Raw genomic sequence first — 27,698 nt, 5'->3', positions numbered from 1 at the left:
TAACTCTATTCTCCAAAACTAAAGAGTAGTCAGTGACTTCATTTTAGACCTCATTTGAGAAAGTGGGAATTTATTGATGTTAGGCCATAAAAAGGGAATGTCAGTAATCAAAGTGGGGACACAAGAAAATTTTACTCTCAACTTGATGTCAGTTCTGTGTAATAAGATAACTCTAATGCTGCATCCGATCAGTTCCAAAATTTCAGGGAATGTTCCAGCTGTGTTTAAAGCATACAGAAAGAATGCATCAAAGATTGGGTAAGATGGATTCTAGTATTGTTGTAGCATCATATGGAGGAAATGTGAGTAAGCATTTTATAGTCATTATAACATAGGGTAGGTCTCTCTTATGTTCAAATATGGGCACCCATGTTGCTAATAATTACACATACAATTTACTTTAAGCAGATGAGCAGTCCCACTGATTACTCATGTTCATAAAGTCATTTGTGTCTAAATGTTTGCAGGACTAGGGCCTTTGGCTGGAAAATTCACCTCATGAACTTAAGTCACTTGGGTAGAGAATTTCAGAAACAGAAAGGGGAGACAGTTGCCTAACACCCATTCAAAATGGGAACCTAACTCTCTTTTATTACTTTTACTGAAGATCCTCCTCCTTGCTGTTCAATGTGCCTGTCAACACAATTGTAAAACTGGATAAAAGATGGACATCTCTAGAAATCAGATGTTGTCTCTGAGGAGTTGTTCTATGTAAATAAAGTACTAAAATAAAATACAAGTATAAGTAACCCTATATTTTCTATTGTGTTTTAGGGTGCCAAATTTGGACATCCAGTTGGATTAGCCCTGGCTCCCCAACGTTCGTCTGTTCGGAGATCATTTGGAAGATCTAAGCGATTTAGCATTACTCGTTCACTGGATGATCTTGAGGTAATTAAGCTTTACATAAAACACTACATACTTTTAAATGATTCCTGGAGAGTAATATTTTAGTAATGTTGTCAATGATACAGGATCTGGGGAAGCAACAAATACAGTGCTGAGACTGCCTAACTACTACAGAACAGAGTTCAATCAGCAAGGGGAGCTAGAGGGAGAGGAGGTTGAAGAAGGCTTCATTCCTTCCTCTCTTCTAGTGCTGTCTCCCCAAAGGCTGCTTTATGGTGAGGGGCGAGTGGGAAGAGAGAAGAGAAAGATGGGACACCAACTAATCTATCTGTCTCTTCCAATTTGGAAGTAAGAAAGGTACTTCAGAGGTGGGAGCAAAAAGACTGAGACAGAGCCCTTGGCATGGGGGGAGGAAGGAATGGGAAGGAACACAAAGCCCCTGGCATGAAGGGAAGACTGGGGGATCCTGGTTTGGGGGCAAGGAGATTGGGGGAGCACATGGTTCTCCAGCATGGGTGAGGGAAGGAGGAGGAATTGGGGCACATGAAGCCCCAGGCATAGGTGGGCAGTTGTGGGCAGGCAAATGGAGCATGGAGTGAGAAAAAGGGGGAATCAGAAAATGGAGGGATGCAATGGTGTGTTGATTCAATGAGTGCTCAGTCTACAGAAGTAATGAACTGTGCGACCCTATAGTCCAATTATTCATTACTTTATTTCTCTCTTCCCAAATATGTGTTTATTTCTCAAATATTTTGAAGCAAGAAAAAAGCAAATATTCCTTATTGAGAACAATATCTATATTCCTGTCTGAAGTTTTAAAATAATGTGATTTTTTTTAAACCATATACTCAGAAGTTTAAAATGGTGGGCTGTCCTTTAAACATCAAAGCAAAATAATCTGAGTGGAGACCTAGTGTGAGAAATATTAGCCTGGGCAGTAATTTGAAAAACATCGTAAGTGAACGAATGGAAGTGTCTAGTTCTAAATGTAATAGCATTACTGCAGCACTATAATTCAGTATTATAATCACCAAACAACCATCTGTTCTACTTTAGTAGAAAAGAATACAGTCTTCAGTACTGATGAGCAGGATAAATTGTATTCCATGTAGTTTCTTGTACATGGGTATTTTGAATGTAGCTCAGTCAATTTAATCAACTGAGTTTTTGTTAGCCCATTTTGTAAGAGTATGAGTTTGTTCCAATGTGTTTGGGTAATATTTCCTCTCTCAAGCCATTATGCACTGGTGCTATGTACCAATTGTCTACCTGGTTTCCTTCCCCAAATGTGGTCCTATGATTCCTTTTTGATTCTCTGTTGTTAAAGGAGCTATTTAAATGTAAAATATTGTATGTATATACTGTTATAACTAATTTGAAAATATTCTGCCTCTCGCTTTCAAAAAAAAGTCATTCAGAGATTTAAACATGAATAAACAATATTCTTATGAGGTCAGAACTATGTAATATCACAGGTGCCTGCTTACTTGCAGAAACCAGTTTATGCATTGACAGAAGTGGTAAATTTTTATATTCTCACTTTGACTTGTAGAATTTATTCCTTAGATGATATTTTTAATGGCAGATATTTTGAACAAGTTTACTATAACTTGCAGAGAGGGGAAAAAGAGAAAGGGAGGGAACCAAGTAAATGCACAATAATTCCAAGACTATGTAGTGTTACAGAAAATGATGTCTAGAGTACCAAACATATGGCTGTAGTCCAAACCTTTTTGATAATTCTGGATCTTGGGAGTTGCAGTCATTCACAAAAGGCTGAATATAGTCCATTATCTCCTTAAAAATCAGAGGCAAATTCTGTCCAAGCATTATGTATAGTATTGCTAGCAATATCTTAGCACAGGTCTTCACAAAAAGACACCTAGAAATTTGATTTTCATGGGATAACAAGAGAGGGGGCTGGTTGTGTCTGCCTGTACAAGAGGGGGTCCTCAAAATAGCCAAGGCCTTGTGGCAGACCTCCTCCTCCATCCGTCCCACTTTGAAACGGGCTGAGAAAAAAGTACTTTGTGCTGACCAAAGGTTTTGAATACCCTTATACCCACCTGCCCCCGGGCTTGTTGGTTGTGTCTGTGGCCAACAAGAAAGACAAGCGGGTCCCCACTTCCCAAAAACAAAGAGTCCAAAAAACTCGATTTATTTGGGAGAAAAATTTGTTCAACCACCAGCCTGCAATTTCGGGTGGCAAACCATCAAGCGGTACAATTTTAATCTCTTGGATGGCCTTAAAAAATTCCAGGAATCCCTCCCTCAAGGTCTGGCCCAAGAGTTTGGCACCCTGGTGGAGGAGGGTACTGTGGTGGCCAGATGTTCCCTGCAGATGGCATGGGACTCGGTGGACTCGGCGGCAAGAGTGGTCGCATCTGCGGTGGTCATGCAGCTCCTGGGTCCAAACAGCAGGCCTCTTCCAGGAGATGCAGGCCTCGATCCAGGACCTCCCCTTTGATGGAGTCGGTCTGTTCTCGGATCAAACAAATGCCAGGCTGCACGGGTTGAAGGACACTAGGGCTACCCTTTTGCTCGTTGGGCATACACACGCCGCAATCAGCCAGGAATTTTTTCCAGCCACTGCCAAGACCCTGTCAACCCTGTCAGGGGTCTACAATGAGAAGAGATGCTAGTTTTAATTGTCATCGCCCTTCTTCCTCCCACTCACCAGCCCAGCCTGAGGCCGGCAAACACCCAGGGGGCCAGAAGCAATCGTTTGAGGGTGCGCCCGAGAGTGACGCCCCAGTCAGTCAACCAGATCCTACCTGCCTTTTCCTCAACTGCCTCTCCCAAGTTTAGTGAAAGTAACCTTAAAATTAGTGTTCTTTACACTTTAATGACAGGTTTCAGAGTAGCAGCCGTGTTAGTCTGTATCCGCAAAAAAAACAGGAGTACTTGTGGCACCTTAAAGACTAACAAATTTATTGTAGCATGAGCTTTCGTGAGCTAAAGCTCACTTCTTCGGATGCATAGAATGGAACACACAGACAGGAGATATTTATACATACAGAGAACATGAAAAGGTGGAAGTATGCATACTAACAGGCAGAGTCTAATCAATTGAGATGAGCTATCATTAGCAGGAGGAAAAAAAACTTTTTGAAGTGATAATTAAGATGGCCCATAGAAGGTGTGAGGAGAACTTAACATAGGGAAATAGATTCAATTGGTGTAATGACCCAACCATTCCCAGTCTTTATTTAGACCACAGTTAATGGTATCTAGTTTGCATATTAATTCAAGTTCAGCAGTCTCTCTTTGGAGTCTGTTTTTGAAGTTTTTTTGTTGCAAAATTGCCACCTTCAAGTCTGTCACTGAGTGGTTAGGAAGGTTGAAGTGTTCTCCCACTGGTTTTTGAATGTTATGATTCCTGATGTCAGATTTGTGTCCATTTATTCTTTTGCGTAGAGACTGTCCGGTTTGGCCAATGTACATGGCAGAGGGGCATTGCTGGCACATGATGGCATATATCACGTTGGTAGATGTGCAGGTGTACGAGCCCCTGATGGTCTGTCTGATGTGATTAGGTCCTGTGATGGTGTCACTTGAATGGATATGTGGACAGAGCTGGCATCGGGCTTTATTGCAAGGATAGGTTCCTGGGTTAGTGTTTATGTTGTATGGTGTGCGGTTGCTGGTGAGTATTTGCTTCAGGTTGGGAGGCTGTCTATAAGCAAGGACTGGCCTGTCTCCCAAGATCTGTGAGAGTGAGGGATCATCTTTAAGGATAGGTTGTAAATCTTTGATGATGCGCTGGAGAGGTTTTAGTTGGGGGCTGTAGGTGATGGCTAGTGGTGTTCTGTTATTTTCTTTTTTAGGCCTGTCCTGTAGTAGGTGGCTTCTGGGTACTCTTCTGGCTCTGTCAATCTGTTTTTTCACTTCAGCAGGTGGGTATTGTAGGTTTAAGAATGCTTGATAGAGATCTTGTAGGTGTTTATCTCTGTCTGAGGGATTGGAGCAAATACGGTTGTATCTTAGAGCTTGGCTGTAGACAATGGATCGTGTGGTGTGTCCGGGATGGAAGCTGGAGGCATGTAAGTAAGTATAGCGGTCAGTGGGTTTCCGGTATAGGGTGGTATTTATGTGACCATCGTTTATTAGCACAGTAGTGTCTAGGAAATGGACCGCTTGTGTGGATTGGTCTAGGCTGAGGTTGATGGTGGGATGGAAATTGTTAAAATCTCGGTGGAATTCCTCGAGGGCTTCTTTTCCATGAGTCCAGATGATGAAGATGTCATCAATGTAGCGCAAGTAGAGTAGGGGTGTTAGGGAACGAGAGTTAAGGAAGCGTTGTTCTAAGTCAGCCATAAAGATGTTGGCATACTGAGGGGCCATGCGGGTACCCATAGCAGTGCCACTGACTTGAAGATATATATTGTCCCCAAATGTGAAATAGTTGTGGGTGAGGACAAAGTCACAAAGTTCAGCCACCAGGTTAGCCGTGATATTATCGGGGATACTGTTCCTGATGGCTTGTAGTCCATCTTCGTGTGGAATGTTAGTGTAGAGGGCTTCCACATCCATAGTGGCCAGAATGGTGTTTTCTGGAAGATCATTGATGGATTGTAGTTTCCTCAGGAAGTCAGTGGTGTCTCGAAGATAGCTGGGAGTGCTGGTAGCATAGGGCCTGAGGAGAGAGTCCACATAGCCAGACAATCCTGCTGTTAAAGTACCAATGCTTGAGATGATGGGGCGTCCAGGATTTCCAGGTTTATGGATCTTGGGTAGCAAATAGAATACACCTGGTCGGGGTTCCAGGCATGTGTCTGTATAGATCTGTTCCTGTGCTTTCTCACAGGAACAGATCTATACAGACACATGCCTGGAACCCCGACCAGGTGTATTCTATTTGCTACCCAAGATCCATAAACCTGGAAATCCTGGACGCCCCATCATCTCAAGCATTGGTACTTTAACAGCAGGATTGTCTGGCTATGTGGACTCTCTCCTCAGGCCCTATGCTACCAGCACTCCCTATCTTCGAGACACCACTGACTTCCTGAGGAAACTACAATCCATCAATGATCTTCCAGAAAACACCATTCTGGCCACTATGGATGTGGAAGCCCTCTACACTAACATTCCACACGAAGATGGACTACAAGCCATCAGGAACAGTATCCCCGATAATATCACGGCTAACCTGGTGGCTGAACTTTGTGACTTTGTCCTCACCCACAACTATTTCACATTTGGGGACAATATATATCTTCAAGTCAGTGGCACTGCTATGGGTACCCGCATGGCCCCTCAGTATGCCAACATCTTTATGGCTGACTTAGAACAACGCTTCCTTAACTCTCGTTCCCTAACACCCCTACTCTACTTGCGCTACATTGATGACATCTTCATCATCTGGACTCATGGAAAAGAAGCCCTCGAGGAATTCCACCGAGATTTTAACAATTTCCATCCCACCATCAACCTCAGCCTAGACCAATCCACACAAGCGGTCCATTTCCTAGACACTACTGTGCTAATAAACGATGGTCACATAAATACCACCCTATACCGGAAACCCACTGACCGCTATACTTACTTACATGCCTCCAGCTTCCATCCCGGACACACCACACGATCCATTGTCTACAGCCAAGCTCTAAGATACAACCGTATTTGCTCCAATCCCTCAGACAGAGATAAACACCTACAAGATCTCTATCAAGCATTCTTAAACCTACAATACCCACCTGCTGAAGTGAAAAAACAGATTGACAGAGCCAGAAGAGTACCCAGAAGCCACCTACTACAGGACAGGCCTAAAAAAGAAAATAACAGAACACCACTAGCCATCACCTACAGCCCCCAACTAAAACCTCTCCAGCGCATCATCAAAGATTTACAACCTATCCTTAAAGATGATCCCTCACTCTCACAGATCTTGGGAGACAGGCCAGTCCTTGCTTATAGACAGCCTCCCAACCTGAAGCAAATACTCACCAGCAACCGCACACCATACAACATAAACACTAACCCAGGAACCTATCCTTGCAATAAAGCCCGATGCCAGCTCTGTCCACATATCCATTCAAGTGACACCATCACAGGACCTAATCACATCAGACAGACCATCAGGGGCTCGTACACCTGCACATCTACCAACGTGATATATGCCATCATGTGCCAGCAATGCCCCTCTGCCATGTACATTGGCCAAACCGGACAGTCTCTACGCAAAAGAATAAATGGACACAAATCTGACATCAGGAATCATAACATTCAAAAACCAGTGGGAGAACACTTCAACCTTCCTAACCACTCAGTGACAGACTTGAAGGTGGCAATTTTGCAACAAAAAAACTTCAAAAACAGACTCCAAAGAGAGACTGCTGAACTTGAATTAATATGCAAACTAGATACCATTAACTGTGGTCTAAATAAAGACTGGGAATGGTTGGGTCATTACACCAATTGAATCTATTTCCCTATGTTAAGTTCTCCTCACACCTTCTATGGGCCATCTTAATTATCACTTCAAAAAGTTTTTTTTCCTCCTGCTAATGATAGCTCATCTCAATTGATTAGACTCTGCCTGTTGGTATGCATACTTCCACCTTTTCATGTTCTCTGTATGTATAAATATCTCCTGTCTGTGTGTTCCATTCTATGCATCCGAAGAAGTGAGCTTTAGCTCACGAAAGCTCATGCTACAATAAATTTGTTAGTCTTTAAGGTGCCACAAGTACTCCTGTTTTTTTTTACACTTTAAATATCTTAAACTCAAATGGTCACCCCTTGCAAGGTGATGTGCACCCTCAACTGGCACTCCTCATCTTGCAGGAATGGGCTCACAGTTTGTAAGATTGAGCCATTTTCCACAGGAAACAAATGACCAAAGCTGAGATCCTGAAGAAAAGGACATTTCTCTTTGATTGATATCACAACTAAAAATTGTCTTTCCAAATAGAAGATATAACAAACTATATGTTCACCATCAAGAAGAAAAATTTTAAAATACAGAAAAGATTCAAAACGTCAGTTGCTTTGGAACAAAAGCTGAACACATGGCGAAGAGACTAGTGTAAGCAGCGCAATAATATACATTTGAGAAGCCAACTAATGCACTCATCAGATACACAAATTAAGGAAATTAATAAAAAAGTAGGGCTGTTGATTAATCGCAGTTAACTCACACGATTAACTCAAAAAAATTAATCATGATTAAAAAAATAATCTCAGTTTTAATCGTACTGTTAAGCAAATAGAATACCAATTGAAATTTATTAAATATTTTTTGATGTTTTTCTACATTTTAAAATATATTGATTTCAATTTACAACAGAATACAAAATGTATAGTGCTCACTTTATCATTTTTACACTGCAAATAGTTGTAATAAAAATATAAACAAAAGAAATAATAATTTTCAATTCATCTCATACAAGTACTGCAGTGAAATCTCTTTATTGTGAAAGTGCAACTTACAAATGTAGATTTTTTTTTTGGTTCCATAACTGCACTCAAAAACAAAACAATGTAAAACTTGAGAGCCTACAAGTCCACTTAGTCCTACCTCTTGTTCAGCCAAATCGCTAAGACAAACAAGTTTGTTTACATTTACTGGAGATAATGTTGCCAACTTCTTATTTACAGTGTCACAGGAAAGTGAGAACACTCATTTGCATGGCACTTTTGTAGCTGGTATTGCCAGGTATTCACATGCCAGATATGCAAAAGATTTGTATGTCCCTTCACGCTTCGGCCACCATTCCAGAGAACATGCTTCCATACTGATGATGAGCGTTAAAAAAAATGTTAATACATTTTTGACTGAACTCCTTGGGGGAGAATAGTTTGTCCCCTGCTCTGTTTTACTCACATTCTGCCATTTATTTCATGTTATAGCAGTCTCTGATGATGACCCAGCACATGTTGTTTGTTTTAAGAACACTTTTTCACTGCAAATTTGACAAAACGCAAAGGTACCAATGTGAGATTTCTAAAGATAGCTATAGCACTTGACCCAAGGTTTAAGAATCTGAAGTGCCTTCTAAAATCTGATGGATGAGGTGTGGAGCATGCTTTCAGAAGTCTTAAAAGAGCAACACTCCGATGTGGAAACTACAGAACCCAAACCACCCAAAAACCACCAGCCTTCTGCTGGTGGCATCTGACTCAGATGATGAAAGTGAACATGCATCAGTCTGCACTGCTTTGGATTGTTATCAAGCAGACTCCATCATCAGTATAGATGCATGTCCTCTGGAATGGTGATTGAAGCATGAAGGGACATACAAATCTTTAGCGCATCTAGCATGTAAATATCTTACGATGCCAGTTACAACAATGCCATACAAATGCCTATTCTTACTTTCAGGTGACATTGTAAACAAGAAGTGGGCAGCATTATCTCCTGCAAATGTAAACAAACTTGTTTGTGTTAGCAATTGGCTGAACAAGAAGTAGGACAGAGTGGACCTGTAGGCTCTAAAGTTTTACATTGTTCGTTTTATTTTTGAATGCAGTTTATTGTACATAATTCTACATTTGTAAGTTAAACTTTCATGGCAAGAAATTGCATTAAAGTACTTGTATGAGGTGAACTGAAAAATACTATTTTTTTACAGTGCAAATATTCGTAATAATAAATATAAAGTGAGCACTGTACACTTTGTATTCTGTGTTGTAATTGAAGTCAATATATTTGAAAATGTAGAAAACATCCAGAATATTTAAATAAATGGTATTCTATGATCAGGGTGACCAGATGAAAGGAAGAAAATATTGGGACACATGGCAGGGGACACTGGGGGAAAAAAAAGCGCCAAGTGCTGCTGGCAGAGCAAAAAAAAAAAAAAAGGAAACCGCGAAATATCGGGACGTCTGGTCACCATATCTATTATTGTTTAACAGTGTGATTAATCACGATTAATTTTTAATTGCTTGACAGCCCTATAAAAAGTTTCCTCTAAATATGCTTTCTTCAAACTAGTTGCCATATCTAGCTTGTTAAGACAAAAGACAAAACACTAACACAGAGCGAGCAGTATAATCTAAAGAAAAATTTAGGCACATTAAAAAGTACTAGTAAGAATTTCTTCAGCATATAATAGATTCCTTTTGGAATAGTACATTAGTCATCTATGTATACCACACCCCTTTTACTGTAATCTGCTTTCCTGCATCACATTCCCCTTTCTACTTGTATTAGACTTGTACATGCAGAGTGAAATCCTGTCCCTATCAAAGTCAGTAGCAAAACTCCCATTGACTTGGAAGCTAGGTTTTCACCCTAAGACTTTATAGAGTTAATCTGATAAATGTTTTGGCGCTTTTTATGAAAAATACTGTATAAAAATATTTTATGGTTGTGTAACTTAAAATAAGTTTCTGCTTTTAATTATGGATTGAGTTACTAAATTGGACTTTAGCACTGGTAAAGAATATACAGTTTTATAGGCATGAGTATAAGCTCATAGCCCTCCTTATGAATGATGAAGCCCTCAGTACATTATGTAAATTAACCTAAGATATTGTCAATAAAAAAATTATACCATGCCTTTACACATTAAAATGACTGATGTAAATAGTTTTTTCTTCTCCTTGAAAAGTTGTTGTACCAATATAATAAAAAAAAACCAGCGGGATCTTATTAAGAGGGATAAGGCAAAGATGCCACATTTATTGTAAATACCATAACAAAACAAAAGACAATGTTTTCCTACTTGTTTCCATTACTACTTATTCCTTATACACACACACACACACATATTCATCCACACAATCATTCATTCAGGTTCTGTATAGATGTTATAGTTACCAGCCTAGATGTTGCTCATGCCAAGTTACTGGCCAGGTATCTTGGTCATGAGGATGGAGCCGAGTCTGTGTCAGATGCATCTGATGCTCTTGGAGGCTGGCAGCAGAACCATAGACTCAAAGTCCTTATTCTTTAGAGTCCAGTTTTATAGGGATTTTTCCCTATGTTAGTTGATAGGAGTTGCTTCATTCTGCTGTTGCTAAATCAATCAGCAGATGGCTGGCTCCATTCTGTCAGATGCTTGTTTTTCCTTCCTTTGAGGTGTGGTGGGTCATCTGGTTGATCCCACTTGACACCTTCTTCAGCCAACACTGAATTCTTCAGACTGGTAACTCCCTAACCATTCATTCATTGTTTAAACTAGGCATTCATTCACATACATTCTTTATCTTAATCACATCTATTTTACTGTCTCTTTGCTTTTTGGGGTGTTACCAATTTATGTGAGACTCCCTGTCTTTTAACAATCAAAGATAAAGTGAGATGAAAACTTACAGAGGGTGGGGGTCTCTAGCTATACACTATAACAGCTACTGTTTTGGCTTACTTAGAGTTAATTAATGTTTAACAAGTTTTATACAAAGTATTTCTTTGAGCAGGCTTCACACAGACACAGCTGGTGGCTTGCAGGTTAGAATCACAAATTTACTTTTAACATAAACCTTTAGTTATGAGGCATCAATTAACAATAAGTCATTTTTCATATAAACCATGTCTAATATAAACCTTCTTTAATATCCCTACATAATCCCCCTTTTGACACTACGATATACATATATTCGTTAGTGTCACTTTCTATGTAACCTGTTTAAAAGAAGGTACTGTGAGGCAATATGGGTTTGTGATTCCAATCTATTGTACATTCTTTTTATCCAAAAGCACATGCTAAACATTTTAATAATACAAATACAATTTAATACTAAGACAACTATTAAGGGATGTAGCATTACTGATAGGATGCCAGTAGTGGTTGGGGACCATGCAAAGAATATATTATACCAGTAATAAGTTGTTTGTTTAGTAAAAACAGTACTGACATTGCATTTACATTTATTTACTGGGGGCTGCTAACACTCTGCCCCTTGATCTATGATCATTACAGTAGTTGTTGTTATGGTAGGGCACAGGTGATCTGTTGTAAACAAACCAAACAATTATAACCAGGTGAATATAACTAAAACCATTACAATTGACTAAACACCAGATATAACCTAAACACAAATCCAAACAATTATAGTTATTATAATTGGGAATACAATAAAACCATAACCATTACAATAATTGGGTACATTGACACATAAGATGAGGTCCAAGTTTGATGCTGCAATAGCCATCAAACAATAAAAGTTTTTGAGGTTTTTAAGCACACACAAGAAATAAGATTTTGTAGGAGGACCACAGTTATGCAAGGTTAAGCTGATTTGGACTTAAACTAACATTTATTTGCTAAAATGTTGCAGAATTTTATATTTTTAACAGTTGTATTTAAGAGGTTTTTGGGGACCTGAAAGATGGGGCCCTGCAATTATGGGCCAAGGTCTTACAGGTTATGGGGGCCCAAGAACTACCCTTTAGGACTTGGGGAAGTAGAACCAGAGTGTATAGAGAAGTGTGGAAAACCTAACAAAAAATAAACCTGATGCACTGGGGACCAAAGTCTTTTGGACACAAGTGGTGATTGATAAGTTGGATGGACATGGGGGAAGTAGAGAGACATTTGCTCTGTCTAGTGTAGTATATTTTTTCTGGACCCAATGCTAGCACAGGACACCACTAGAGACAGACACAGAACATGCAACAGAGAACATGCAACACAGAACACTGAACACAGACTTTGTCGCGACACTATAACCATGGTATTTTATAACTCTTCAGCTGGTACCAGCTCTCCTGATGTTTTGGTTTTAGAGCCTGAAAGATAAAAGCTTAAAAATAAATTAGCACAGTGCTTCCACATGGCAGACCCTGCTTAGTCTCTGCCACAGTGTGTTTGGTACTCGGGGCTGCACAAATGCTAATTAAGTGGTGCAAAAAAAATTTATTTTAAAATCCCCAGCCACTTTGCCATGGCCTGGAGGTGTGAGGCAGAAGGAAGCACTGTTGTTACTGTTGCAATGGCATTCTGCCCCTGGGAGGAGGAATCTACCCAAATATTCCCCTTCCCACTCTCCAGAGGGGTCCCAAAAACCTGCCCCTTGTGGGGTCTTAAATGTTTTTTCTTCTGATGTTACTGCTGTTGTAGGATTTGAGAGTGCTGTTTTAACTCTCTGTACCCAACCTTAAGGGCATCTAACTGGGTTTGAGTACTACATACATTTTAATTTTTCTGCTTTTGCAGCAGAGGCTTGTAAATCTTAATGCAGTTTTTTTGTTTTTACATTTTCCCAACAGTTGTGAACAACAACCAACCACAACAAAAAAAACCAAACTGATAAATATTAAGCACTATAACCCTTAATTCCTAAAAGAGCAGCTTACAATGGTTGTTTCACATATTTTCTTCCCATGTTTTTTGGGGGTCCCAAGCCTCTTTTTCCCAATGTGCCATTACTTTCCAATTTTCTACCCCTTTTTCCAATTGGGATAGTTTTTCTTTTAGAGCTATTTTCTCCTCTTTACAGGCTGCTAGGTGGAGGTAGCTGTCATTACAAGCCTTCCACAGCAGCCAGATCCCTGCAGCATCTCTTTTTACTGCATTTAGGGGTTTGCATATGAGGATATATTGGGCCAATCTATCCTCTAGGTCCAAAATGGTGCAGATATCTGCAAGGTCTTGTTCAGTCCAAGGACTGTGCCCATATCTTTGGAGAATTTGCTGAAAAGACGTTCTCTCTTTAATAAAAGGTGAGGTAGAAGCTACTTTTGACTTCATTTCTTCCTCTGGGACTGTTTTCCCTTGCCTTTTCTTAAACATTTTAAATTTTGTTCAGCGAGCAGCACTGTCTGGTCCCTGGGACCCTCTTGTTGCTCCTGATATATATATTTCTTTTTCTGCTACCTTCACGGAGGCCAACAGATTTAGTTAACAATTTTCCTACTACCCACCCGGGGGCCAGCAGTTTTTGTTAACAATTTTACTTTTCCTACTACCCACCCGGGGGCCAGCAGGTTTTGTTAACAATCTTTTCCTACTACCCACACGGGGGCCAGCAGGTTTTGTCAATAATCTTTTCCTACTACCCACACGGGGGCCAGCAGGTTTTGTCAATAATTTTATGAGCTCTTTATTTTCCTGCTACCACACGGGGGCCAGCAGTTTTGGTTAACCAAGAATAGAACCGTGCTCTGTAGAGCCGGTTGTGTGCACACAGATTGGTTTACAATAAGTGAGGCAAAAATACCATAATCCCCCTTTCGCTATTCTCCACCAAAATGTTGTACCAATATAATAAAAAAAAACCAGCGGGATCTTATTAAGAGGGATAAGGCAAAGATGCCACATTTATTGTAAATACCATAACAAAACAAAAGACAATGTTTTCCTACTTGTTTCCATTACTACTTATTCCTTATACACACACACACACACATATTCATCCACACAATCATTCATTCAGGTTCTGTATAGATGTTATAGTTACCAGCCTAGATGTTGCTCATGCCAAGTTACTGGCCAGGTATCTTGGTCATGAGGATGGAGCCGAGTCTGTGTCAGATGCATCTGATGCTCTTGGAGGCTGGCAGCAGAACCATAGACTCAAAGTCCTTATTCTTTAGAGTCCAGTTTTATAGGGATTTTTCCCTATGTTAGTTGATAGGAGTTGCTTCATTCTGCTGTTGCTAAATCAATCAGCAGATGGCTGGCTCCATTCTGTCAGATGCTTGTTTTTCCTTCCTTTGAGGTGTGGTGGGTCATCTGGTTGATCCCACTTGACACCTTCTTCAGCCAACACTGAATTCTTCAGACTGGTAACTCCCTAACCATTCATTCATTGTTTAAACTAGGCATTCATTCACATACATTCTTTATCTTAATCACATCTATTTTACTGTCTCTTTGCTTTTTGGGGTGTTACCAATTTATGTGAGACTCCCTGTCTTTTAACAATCAAAGATAAAGTGAGATGAAAACTTACAGAGGGTGGGGGTCTCTAGCTATACACTATAACAGCTACTGTTTTGGCTTACTTAGAGTTAATTAATGTTTAACAAGTTTTATACAAAGTATTTCTTTGAGCAGGCTTCACACAGACACAGCTGGTGGCTTGCAGGTTAGAATCACAAATTTACTTTTAACATAAACCTTTAGTTATGAGGCATCAATTAACAATAAGTCATTTTTCATATAAACCATGTCTAATATAAACCTTCTTTAATATCCCTACAAAGTGACAGTGAAAAAAGTGGCACAAGGGTGTCTATTTATTGTTTTTTCAATTACTTCTGGAACAACTCTACCCAATTTACAAATAAAAATATTTTTCTTCTAATAGTCAGGTCTGAAAACTCAGCATGGAATTTGAGAGTTGAGCTGTGTTCTTCTTTGGCAATGGATATTTGACAGTAAAGATTTTGAAATATACTTAATTTTGTTGAAGCCAAAATAGAATCCATCTTACTCTGACATCACTTGGTTGGCCTAGCGGTTTTATAAGGCGTGAAAAATAGTCAGTGGGAGTACTCATGTGGGTTGTCGGGATTTGGTTTATTAAACAGCTAGATAAAATTAGTGGCTCATCAAATGGCAACTTGCAGCTGGCAGTCTAGAGATGGATTGCTAGTTTAGAATAGTGTAGAGGGAGTGAAATGTGACCAGTAGTTTACTGGAGAGAAGCATGTGCAGTGGCTGAAGGGAGCTTGGCATAGGATGAAGAGGAGACTCTAGCTAGTGAACTAAGGCAGCTGTCATCTCTGACATCAAAAATTACATCTGTGACAGACTACAGCCTGAATCTCAGATCCTGTAAGGCAGACACAGTATAGATGCAGGGCAAAATTTTAAACTGACTGATTGTGGTTAATGTGAACTTGGTGGGTGGTGCTTCTGTAACACCAACATACCCCGATCATCGGTGGGCGGGATCAAACCCGGGACTTCTGGAGTTTAGTGCATGAGCCTCTACTGCATGAGCTAAAAGTCATGCTTATAAAAAGCCATCCTTGTAAAACTGCTGTTAGCTCATGCAGTAGCGGCTCATGCACTAAGCTCTAGAGCTCCCAAATTCAATCCCACCCACTGACGACCAGGGTCTGTTGGTGTTACTCTTCAATTGGTGCTACACAATCAACTTAAGTAAAATTAGTTAAAGACTAATCTTGTAGGTCAAGATCCATGTCTACATTATTTGCTTTGTTTTTTCTCTCCTTCCCTCCTGCCTCCATTACAAATTGTCACAAAAAATTGCTTCCCTCTTTAGTTTAGGACTGATCTCTATAAGGCTGTTTTGGAGGCCTCTCAATGCATTGTCTCCAATCCACATTCTTGAACCAAGCCTAAATGTGTTCCTTTTAGTATCCCTTCTTGGGAAGTCATCGTATAATGAAACATGTAAAGGCTTCCTGGAGTGAGGATAAAAATGTACATAAAAGGATATGTTTCATAGAAATGTAGGGCTGGAAGGGAACTCGAGAGGTCATCTACTTCAGCCCCCCACACTGAGGAAGGATCAAGTGTACCTAGACTATCCCTGACAGATATTTTTGTCTAACTTGTTTTTAAAAGCCTCCAATTATGGGAATTCCACAGCCTCCCTTGGAAGCTTATTCCAGTGCTTAACTATCCGTGCAGTTAGACAGTAGAAAAAACTTTCTAACTTAAGTCTCCATTACTGCAGATGAAGCCGATTACTTCTTGTCCTACCTTCATTGGATACAGAGAACAATTGATCACCGTCCTCTTGATAATGTATTTGAAGACTGTCATGATTTGGTAGTCTATAGTGGACTCCTAACATCATGTCACCTCCTTCCCAGAACAGCATCCCAGGGTCAAGGAGGCCAAAGCCCTCCCATCAACACCATCTGCACAGCCATGTTTTCCTCTCCAGGATGCATGTGTTTAGAAGCAAACTGTCCCTTTGAGGAAGTAATTCCTTGCAAAATTTCATGTTAGAACGTTAAGCAGCTTATAGTCTACAAAATGTTTCAAAAATCCAATATGCTAAATAATGAGTGTATTTTTCCAATTTCTAAATAAAAATGACTGAACTGATCATAAATAATTTGTAAAACCAAAATTTAAAAAAGACTGTCTCCTGATGATTTCATTTAATAACAATTGATAAATTTTCAGGAACTAGGTTTATGTCAGAAATGTCATGCGTCTGACGAAGTGGGTATTCACCCACAAAAGCTAATGCTCCAATACATCTGTTAGTCTATAAGGTGCACAGGACTCTTGTTGCTTCTGACAGAACTGTAACTCCTGGTTTTTCCTGTAAGCCCAGTCTGGAAAGCATCTCTATTCATGAAAACACCCAAGCATAGGTTTAAAGCCTATTTAAGTCCATTGGATTTTAGTACATGCTTAAGTGCTTTACTGTACAGGAATGACTTAAGCACATGCTTAAGTGATTTCCTGAGTTAGAGCTGTTATCGCTAACCAGTATTCTCTAATATTCACTAAATAAGTTTGTTTTGATACATCAAATATTTTGTAATTTTCAATCATAGATTAAAGAGACACAGAGAGTTGATGGGCATCAAATTTTACCTACCTTAAAAATACCATTCAGCATTTGATGCAAACATTTATTATTTATATAATCTCAAAAAGTGTGCAAGCTGCTTCATACACTTAAGACTCTTACATTCAAAAAGGCCCAGTCTTGAAAATGCATATTTCCACAAGTAGTCTCAGTGGCTACTCACAGTAGTAAGTTCAGTGCCCTGTAGTGAGCATTTGCAAGATTGGGCCCAAAATAAACAACATTAAAGATATAAAAGTAGTGGAAGATAGAAGCAAGATTGTTTTTGTACTTTACTTTTGCTCTTCCATTTTTATATTACTCCTTGCCTGTTTGCCTTGTTAATTATTTTTATTTCATGATTTCTCATTTTTTCCTATTTAAATCTTAACTCTTGTCTGATTTTAATTTACTTATTGCTCTTTTTTTGTTTTGAACTACTGCTCGTCTTATGTTTTTTCCTTTAATCATCACCTCTTTTCTCATTATTTCCTTCTAACCTCACTCAATTTTTAATTGACCTTTATCTGTTACTCTCCAGTCCCTTTGCCTTTACTTATCGCTATTATATTGACACTATCAACCTTTTCCACAGAGTCATCTCTGTATTTCCCCTTCTCTGCATTCAAACCAATTTACGCCCCTCCGCCCCCTCAAACTAGTTGTTAATTGAGATTTGTTCTGCAGTGCAGTTGGGTAAAAGCAAGCTCCTGGCCCCCATGGTGTTAATACAGTCAAGAGTCACTACCTACTGAGGAGCTGGGCATCACTGCAAACCTACATGATAATTGAAACTGCCTAAATGACCACTAATGCACACCAACAACATTTCTCTGTCAGTTTAAAAACACCAATGGCACCCATCTAGGACATTAATTGATTAATTAGCGCAGAGTTAAAGTTGTCTGGTGATATCCTGCCCCTTCCAGAATGTTGAATTCAGCAAAACTCAAACTTCTGAAAACCAGGAAATACGGAGTTAAGGTACATGCCCACACACCCTTAACTCAGCCCTCTTTGAGTGATGCTCCAATATGCCCATAACACACATACTTGTACTTTGCCTTTGCATTGTACTGAATAAGAGCTCCTTACAACTGCTGCAATTTAGCTTACCTCACTAAAAGAACATATCTTCTAAATCTTCCAACTCTTTCACCTTTATGCACATGATGCCATCGAAAACTATACTTTCCCTTTCCCATCATAAAATCGACAGTCCACACTCATTTCCCAGCTAACTGCTGACAATCCCCATAGCATGAAGACACCTGTGCCCTGCTACTAACACAACCTACTGAAGGCAGTGCTGAAATGAGGCATACTGGGTCTCTCAAGTGTCCGGGAAACGGATGCACCAGCGCCCCCATTAGAAGGGCATGACCCCCCCCCGATTGCCTCTTATCCTTTGCACATCTCTGCTAACCTACTCTAGATAATCCTTCTACCATTTAATACTGCTCAGCCTAACACAGTGAATGTACCTGGGGTGCAGGCAGATAATTCCCAGTCGCTACTGCCAGCTCCAGTGGGTCAGAGTTAAGGTTGCATTGCATATGCATGTATCTTAATTCTGTATTTCCTGGTTTTCAAAAGTTTGAGTATTTCTGAAATCAGCATTTTGGAAGAGGACAGGATATCACCAGGCAACCTTAACCCTGTGTCAATGAAGTGTTTTTGGTCAGTGAATCATCAATGCAGTTCAGGTCAGGCCTGGCTCCAGGCACCAGCTGAGCAAGCTCATGCTTGGGGTGGCAGATTCTACTGGGCGGCATTCCGCCCAAACCTAGGGCGGCACGGCTAGTTTTTTTTGTTTTTTTGTGTTTTTTTTGTTCGCTGCTCCAGCTGTCCTGTAGGGGGCGGCAGCGCAGAGGAGGGGAGCACCCTGCAGCAACCTCGGCAGGGCAGCACACATCCTTCCCTCCTCGCCGACCAGAGCGGAGCCCTCCCGGCAGGTGGCGCGGCAGTTGGGGCCGCCTGGCGAGCGCCCCACTGAAGCGCTGGCCGCCCCCCTTCTCTCTCGCCCCTCCTCCCCTTCCCCCCTCCCCATTAGACCAGGCGCGCACTCTGCAGCACAGGGAGTCCCCTTTTTGTTTTGTTTTTCCCCTGCTTTGCCGGCCGCACTGTTGTTTCTCCTCCCGTCCCCCATCCCCCCCGCTTTGCCACTCCAGCCGCTCCATGTCCCCCCCCCTTTGTTGCTCTAGCCGTGCCGTGTTCGCCTCCCCCGCTTTGCTGCTCCAGCCACGCCGTGTTCCCCCCCTTCCTGCTTTGCCGCTCCAGCCGCTTTGCTGCTTCGGTGGCCCCGCCCCCCCCTTTTTTTTTTTGCTTGGGGCGGCAAAAAAGCCAGAGCCGGTCCTGGTTCAGGTCCAGGGATGGGGGAAGAAGTCACTTGCTAGCCTAGTGTTCCTGTTCTCCTTCCCTTCCCATTCTACTGTTTCTGCTTCTGGCTGATGTGTCTTTTTCTCATGGCTTTTGATTGGCCACCCTGTAGGTGGGTGATTGAGCTTCTGCCCCACATGATGTTGCTGAGGCAGACTGCTAGAGGCTTGGTGCATGTTTTAGTGAATTAAGAGCTTATTAAATGTGGTGGATTGCCATCTCTAGAGATGCAATTCTTCTGTTTATTCAAAGAATAGGTACAGCACGGGCAACAGCAGCGCAAGCTTCCCTCACACTGTTCTGATACTCTGCTTCACATTTCACTAGATGGGGATTCTGCTAAAAGCTGGTGCTATTCAGTCTCTACAATCCATTTGCTAGCTAGTCAGTCAAGTGGGATTACCAGAAAGATGCCACCTCAGGTTTCTACCATATGGACACCTGTTAGTTAGAAGTTAATCTGAGATCACCAAATACATTTCATCTGTTCTCTTGATAAAGAAAAAAACACCACCCCATTCCCTAGTGTGTGTCTCCAAACCAAAGGCTGAAAAAGAGATGAAATCCTAGTTTCTTAGCTGTGCAAACCATGTTTGGGTTCCTTTATGATATTACACATGTATCTCTGCCCTGCTTGTCTTCCACATTCTGATGAGCAGGTGTGGTATTGAAATTTACAAGAATACTATTTCACCTGGAGCAGGATTCTTGTAAATTTCAATACCTTCCTTACTCAGAAGGACAGAGAGCAGAAAAGCAAGATGAAGTAAATGGCATAATATGCACACATGATTGCGATCATGAAGAAACATGCAGCTGCATGCCCAGAAACAGAAAGAAAGTTGCTCTAAGTTTAGTTATATCAATTTTAAGTGTCCTTTTAAATTTAATGTTAATTTGTATCTGAAACAAAATATTTAAAATACAAGTTGGATGACCTGTTTCATTCATATAATGTTCATTTAAGAGGAATTTATTAAAAACAAAATGTTTAATTTGGAAGGGAAAATATTTGACTCAATACCTAAACAAGTTTGGACATACACGTTAAAACTGAGTCTCTTAGGCCTTCATTAAATGCATTTTGCAGTAGAAGCTTCTCCAGTGGCATCTTATCTTGACAGAAACTTTATTATTATGTATAACTTGCCTAAACAACGTTTTAAAAGCTTGAGCACAGGCAGTTTGTTCTTTAGACAGGCATATACAGAACCAGTACTGAGTCAGGGCGGGGAATGCACTGAGGAGGAGGAGAATGAGAGGTGGTATTAAGGACAATAGGTTGAAGAGCTTCATTTATTTTACTGGCCTCTCAAGAAGTAAATATGTGTTCAACTTCAGAAAGAGCTTAACAGTAAAGCTAAGGGGACTGTTTCCTAACAATGAGAGAAACATTACTCAGGCACTATTTATACATGGAGAAAGCTTTTACTGTTGGTCAAGTGTCTGTAAGTATAAAGTTTTGTTTATCTAAAATGAGCAGAAAGCAGGAATATGCATTAAAGGATAGTTTTCAAAGCTAAGGAATGTTGTTAATGCAATACAAAGTATTTCTAAGAAGTTAGACTTTTAACAAGACAAAGTTTGTAAGTACTTATGAGTTGACTTTCTGTATGAGCTGTAATGACAATTTAATCAATACACAGTTTATATAGATGTATTTTCAAATATAGGTTGAGTAACATTAAGTTTTACATGTGTGGGAACTGTACACTAGTTGTAAAGATGTTTCTCTAGTGGGTTTTGTTTTTATTCCTTTTTTGTCATATTGGCAGTTACTTAATTTTCTTCAAACTGTAATGCTCTTGTATCCTTGATGTAAAGGTTCCTTTTTAAACTTAGAAAGGTATCTGTTAATTTTCACAGTTGTTTCCAAGGTGTATAGTTTAGATGATTTTCTGTGGTTTGGATATTCAGCCAGCAATTCAGATTACCGATGGCTTATTATTAATTACCAGATAAAAACTTAATACTATATACAGTATTTATAGAATATATAACTTCAGAGACTTTTTGGAGCTTCATTTTGTTTTCTCTTTTCTTAATCTCTTGCTAGTCAGAACGCACAATTTTTGAAGATAATGGCAATATATATTACTAGGCTTTGTTTTTTTAAAGTCTCAAACTAGTTTCTTTTTGCTGATTCATTTTAGGATTAAAGAAAAGTCTTTGTTTTTTTAAATGAAAAGGGAAATGTGTATTTTAGAAGTGTTAGACTTAAAAAGAGAAGTGAGTACACTAGTTACATTACTAATAAGCAGTCATTTAATGCAGGGGCTGCAATAATCTGAATCTCTGAAACTCAGTTTGGGGGTAGGAGGAAGCTCTAAGAGGCTTAATATGTGTGGGTGGTCTGTCACTTAATCATATCCTCCTTATGTGTAATTTAATTTTACTATTCGGCTGTAATTCACGTATGAAATTGTTTTTCATTCTGGACATGCAATTAACATTCACTCCTGGTTTTTTTTTTTTTTTTTTTTTTTAAACAATCTTATCTGTCAAGGAAATTCAGATGGCTTAAACTTTATACGTTGATGAGCACTTTGCAAAAAACTGTTGTATTTACAGAGCAACAATATGTTTTTGAATTATGAAAAAGGCTAATTTCAGTAGTCAATTTATAATTAAAGGGGTCAAAAGATTTGTTCTAAGCATTTAAAATATGGCTTTGAGGACAAAATATGTTTTCAAACTAGCTCTCTGTTTAGCAAATGTCTGTTTAGATCTAAACTTTGAAAACGTGCACAAAAAAGTCTTGGTAAAACTTGCATTTTTTGTTGACAGAAGAGGGCACTCAACAACAATTTGAATTAGGCTTCTTCATTTTGCTAAATGAGTTACATTTAAAAACTTAGTGTTTAACAAGTTTTGCAGTTATCTAGTCTTCGAATTGTTTATGTAAAGTGTAAATTCAAAAGGAGTATTACGCTAGTATATATTCTAGGAATAAATAGGAATTTTGCCTTCTGCTGATGTAGTTAAACTAAAATGCATTGGATGGGAGTCTCCTTTTCCCTTTTCTACTAGTGGAATGTATGTTCTCTTTTTACTGCTTAGGAGCAGGCAAACACTTGCCAAAAAGTACTAGTTGACAGCTAATAAAAATGATTTTCAAAAGTTTTCCAAGTAATTTTATTTTTATATTATTGTATGTGTTTCTTCCATCTATCTTATTTTTTTATTTCAATAACCAAGGACATTTGGGATGTTCCTAACAAAATTCTCTTGCTCCTTTTTTCATGCAAATGGTTATTTTCTTTGTCCTGTAGTGAAGAATGAGAAAAGAGTGATATAAGGTGAATGAGCATTAAGATCTTTTAGTCAAACAGTGTTTTCTACCTGCTCCTAATTTACAAGAGCTTTTCCTTTTCCTAGTTGCTTAGCAGCTTTTTTGCTTTCTTCTTTCTTTTTGCTCACTGATGTTCATTTTTTGTTCAGCCAAAACTAATCTTGATTCCCTGTCACTTCTGCCTTTCTCTCAGGCTTCTCTTCCTGAAACCATGTAGACAAAAGAAAAAAATATCTTCTTCCAGGATGGGGAGAGAAAAAGAGACTAATTCTGGGTTTTATGCTCCTCAGCCCTTTTTAGTTTCAAAGCAGATGAAAGTGGACTTACAAATGCCTCCATTGATACATCTGAATTGGTCATTTTAGAGCGCCTATGTCAAGATTTTAACATTTTTCATTAATAGCTTCTGTAAATTAATATGCTGGAGTATTATAGAGACTAGCCCCTTCCAAATTTGGGCTATCTGATTTTTGATCTGGCTGGTTTATAAATACAAACATAGTTTCAAAATAATCTAACATTTTGAATACAGCAGCTGTTGAGATACTCTGGAAAAAATTAGAGGGAAATTAATTTTTAAAAGGGCTTCTTCGCAGCCACCATCATTAACAGGCTTTCTTTGTGAGCTAATGGAACTGCTAGTTGGAAAAAAATGTGTACATGGAATGCAAGTTCATTTCAGTGAAATAAAAATCAGTGACTCTGTCTGTCTACACTATAGAATTTAGGTTTCCTGCACCAAGTACAAGTGCCTGGAATCCTTATAAAACACTGCCCACACACAGTGTTCCTAATGTTAGTGTTTTATTGTGAATACACCAGCTACAAGCAAGTCTTGCAAATGCCTCCAGCTGTGTGTGTTTATTTCAAATCATTCTGGTGCTTATGTGGATAGGAAGCATGTGTATTACAGCTGCACTAGTTCAATTGGTCTTTCCAGAGCAGGATATTTTCTGGGGTACTCCTGACTCACCATTCAGTGAACATCGTGGACAAGAATCCTCTTAATTTGTGCTCCCTCTGAAGGGCTTCCACAGGAACGTTCTCCAGGAAGTCTCTGACTTGGTTATGATGCCCTATCCTCATCTCAGGTAGCAATATCATGCACCTTGTCCCGAGCATCCATGTAAGTATGGTGTACAAGCTACTCACTATTTTGTGATTTGAAGTCATGCCTTTTGCAGTCCAGCTGTTCTAGTGTCATGGTATCAGCTTGCCCAGTATAGAGATCAGGGCTCTTCTAAAGACCTGGTGTAATGAAGTCCAAACTGAACGCCATGACCTAGTTTGTTGAACAGTGTCTCAGTGTTGGCGGAGCTTAGATAAATCGGAATATTAAGCAGTGTTGGGTGCAAAATTAAGAGCAATACGATAAGGCTATCAAAAATCACTACAGAACAAGAGCTGGATCTCATCCAGTGCCATCATGGTCTTTAGATCTTTTTCTCTGCCACACCTCATGCTCTATTCAAACTCACTTCACCATCTCAGTAAAGTATCTGATGGAAAAAGTCCAAACTGAGCAGTCATCTCACTTTCTCTGGGAAGCACTCAATTTGGATAAGTGGAGAAAAAGGTGCTGATTCTCAGGGATACAATTCCCAGAACAAACTTGGCCCTAGAATACTTTGTAGGTTCTCCAACAGACCCTCACTCCCAAGGTGGTGTTCTTGGAACCAATGGAAAGGTCTTTTGACAGATTTATAATGCACTGAACAGAAATATTCGTATGTTTAGTCATGTATGTGGGCCTTGGAAAAGTTAGTAATCTTGAAAATTGTGTAGTCACAAACAATGAGAAAAGGGGGAAAACTGAAAACTCATGAAATGATAAACGGGGTATAAAAATTCATTCCAAGGTACCGCTTTTAAAAACTATTTGACATAGGAAAAGCAGATTGCAATCATACTGAATCATAGGTGATTTAAGTGTTTCAAGTTTATAGTCTTGAAGGAAAGACCCAGACTCAGTTACTTTCATGGAAACGTATTTTTTAATAAACTACATGAACTAAACATAAAGAATAATTCTACATATGGTGAGCACTCTCACAGAAGACAGGAAGAACAACCAGAGTAGTGAACCAGGAACATAAATTGTGAATATAACAGATCACAGAGATAATTATGAAATTTTTACAGCAGAAAGACTTGAAGTTTAGAGGATAGAAAAATTTCCTTTTCCCAGTGTGGGCCTCTGCACTCACAAGGAGAGGAGAGAGAGCTAACACCAAGATCAGGTTTCCCAGACCTAGATTGGTTACCATTTTGTACCCAGCAAAGGGAATGTTTTGTATTCTGGGACAAAGTCTGCACAAAAAATGTGTGGGAGGGTTGCAGTAGGTGATGGTAGTGGTGGGATGGTAAAATAAAATAGATACTGCAGAAGAGAACCAAAATTATTTGGAGTGAATCATGTTGTGTTAAATGTAAGGGAACCTCTTTTGTTTTACTATGCACTGGGTGGTTCAGGCCACACAAGATATTGTACTGAAATCCTTACATGCCATGGAGTAGTCTGAGATGGTCTGAGATGGTCTTTCTGAAGCGGTGTTGTAGGATGTGCATTGGCCTGGCCGGTGCACTTGCAACTACAGAATTGACTACAGTTGCTGCACAGGCAGCATTACAGATGCTGCGGACATTAAGGGTTTCTGCCCCCATAGAGATCCCCTTGCAAAAACCTGTTCAGGCTTTGCACAGAAAACTAGAATTTGACACTTAATGCTAAATCTAAAAAATTAGTGCTTTTATAAACTGTTGTTAATTCTTTGAGAATAGTTTAATGTGGTTCAGAAAAAGCAATATGTAATGTTTAAACATAAAACCTTTCCTGGTGATACTTACTTTAGTTTTTAATGCTTAATTATTGTCACATGTGGTAATATTAATATTGTTCTGACAAGACCATTTAGTTGATTGGCACGCTAAACCCCTAAATAATGGAGGATGTAATATGTGCAACTAAGTTTCTTTCTTCGAATTTACTTCAAAGGCTTACTTACCTTATGTCTGTGTTTTAGGAATGCTTGCATAATAAGACTTGTTACCTCTACTTTCATCTTGTGTTTGGAGTAAACTTTGTTCTCTCATCTCACTCTAAATGAAATCAGTAAGGGACATAAATGTTAGCTAACTGCTGTATTAAACAGAGTGCCAAGCGGTTACTCCTCCTCCCCCCATGTTCTAGACCTAGGTCATCTTATGCCTCGGATGCTAACTTGCTAAGTGATCTTGGATAAAGGCACTAAACTTCTTTGTGCCTCAGTTTCTCCCTCTGTAAAAGGAGGTCTATACTTGCGAACCTGACAGGGGTATTGTAAGGCTGAATTCATGTTTGTGAAGTGCTTTAAGGTCCACAGAGGGAATGCATTAGAAATGATGCAGTAGGCAATTCTAGAGGTGCTTAAAACAATATATTTGTATTATGAATGTTGCAGAAATAAAAGCAATTAAGTTTTTTTTTTTGTAAATGGCAGCAGACTTCATGAAATTTGCTACTGTGGACAGATTTCATCGCTTGAATAAAAACACTGATAAAAGACAAATTACTAGGCTTTCTCTGCTCTTAGATTCACATGATGGATTTCTTCTTCTGCTCTTCCTACAGTACATGCATATATCTGTCTTTGACATCAGTGAAGCATGGGTAGTGTGTACAGTAAGTAGGGAGTGCAGAATATCAGTCAAGAGCTCTCCTACGATGATCTGAGAGCAGAATTTTGCTCCGAAATTGTTTGCTCATGAGTTGAACCCTGTATGCAAAGTTTCCTTGTCATGTAGATCTTTACATGTGAGTTGTAGTGCTAACCACTTAAAAGTTTAATGTAACAGGCCAGTCTGAGGTGGTTTACTTTCTACTGGTCTGTCGGTGTAAACATCTGAAAAATAGTGATTTATTATGGAAATGTTTCTACAACTATAATGGTGGGTAACAGTAATGCTTTATTAAAAGCCAAGTTATTAGAAGCTGGTTTGTTGTATAAATGATTATCGTGCAACCACACTTCATTTTATTTTCCTGATTTGTTATAGGATATACGTTAAATGAAATCACAGCATGATTTATATGAACTGATCTTGCATTTTTGAGAGAGATAATTGAGATCTAATCTGAATCCCTGACGAACCACAGCTTCCTGCAGTGGTCTGTTGCTATGGGTAACATAAAGGGAGTAAAATAGAACTTCATACGAAATGCCTTTAAACTTTACTGGCATGTACAGGCACAGAATAGGGCTGAATCGTATATTTTAATCTTTGAGAAGCTTATGGGTCAAGGAATTTTTTTTTCACTCTTAAGGGAAGATGAATTTAGGAAGAGTATTGTTAGCAAAAATAACTGCTGTTTCTTTTGAAGAACGGGTAAGTGATATGAATTATATTTAGCCAACACAAGGCAGTGTTGCAGTGAAAATTAGAGGAGAGTATTATAATCAATTTCAGAGTTATTGCATTTTTTGGCTTAGTTTTTGTCTCTTCTACATTAAAACAATGTTAGATCAGAAACTTTTGGAATATGTGATTTTCTTTAAAGCAAACTATGATTGGAATATATTTTATTTTTCCATCATAGCTACCTATGTTAAGGAAATTGTGTATAGAGGTTATATGGTCAGGCTCTAACATTCAGATTTACCCTGAAATTTAACTGAAAAACTTAATTGTGGCTAATATTTACAAATTCAGCTGTTCATAATATATACCTACTTAATGTATGTGCAGTATGTATTACAGATATCTTTTCTTCAGTATAAATAGTACAATATTTTATTTGTGAAAG

The 27,698-nt window shown here is 39.2% G+C and overlaps 1 protein-coding gene across 4 annotated transcripts in view; it reads left to right on the top strand.

The window, feature by feature from the left end:
* Positions 1–27,698, top strand: part of RGS12 (regulator of G protein signaling 12) — a 161,758-nt gene that overhangs the window by 41,637 nt on the left and 92,423 nt on the right. For 3 of the 4 annotated variants that reach the window (XM_045017507.1, XM_045017508.1, XM_045017509.1), the window contains exon 3: positions 775–891. In XM_045017507.1, the coding sequence (XP_044873442.1) occupies positions 775–891 (117 nt within the window). Of the gene's footprint in view, positions 1–774; positions 892–21,033; positions 21,072–27,698 lie in introns of those variants that run through there. The other variant, XM_045017510.1, reaches the window with a different exon arrangement.

This window comes from Mauremys mutica, chromosome 5 (assembly GCF_020497125.1).
Source record: "Mauremys mutica isolate MM-2020 ecotype Southern chromosome 5, ASM2049712v1, whole genome shotgun sequence".
In the NCBI taxonomy this organism is placed as follows: domain Eukaryota; kingdom Metazoa; phylum Chordata; order Testudines; family Geoemydidae; genus Mauremys; species Mauremys mutica.
This window is presented reverse-complemented; position numbering and strand designations above follow the sequence as displayed.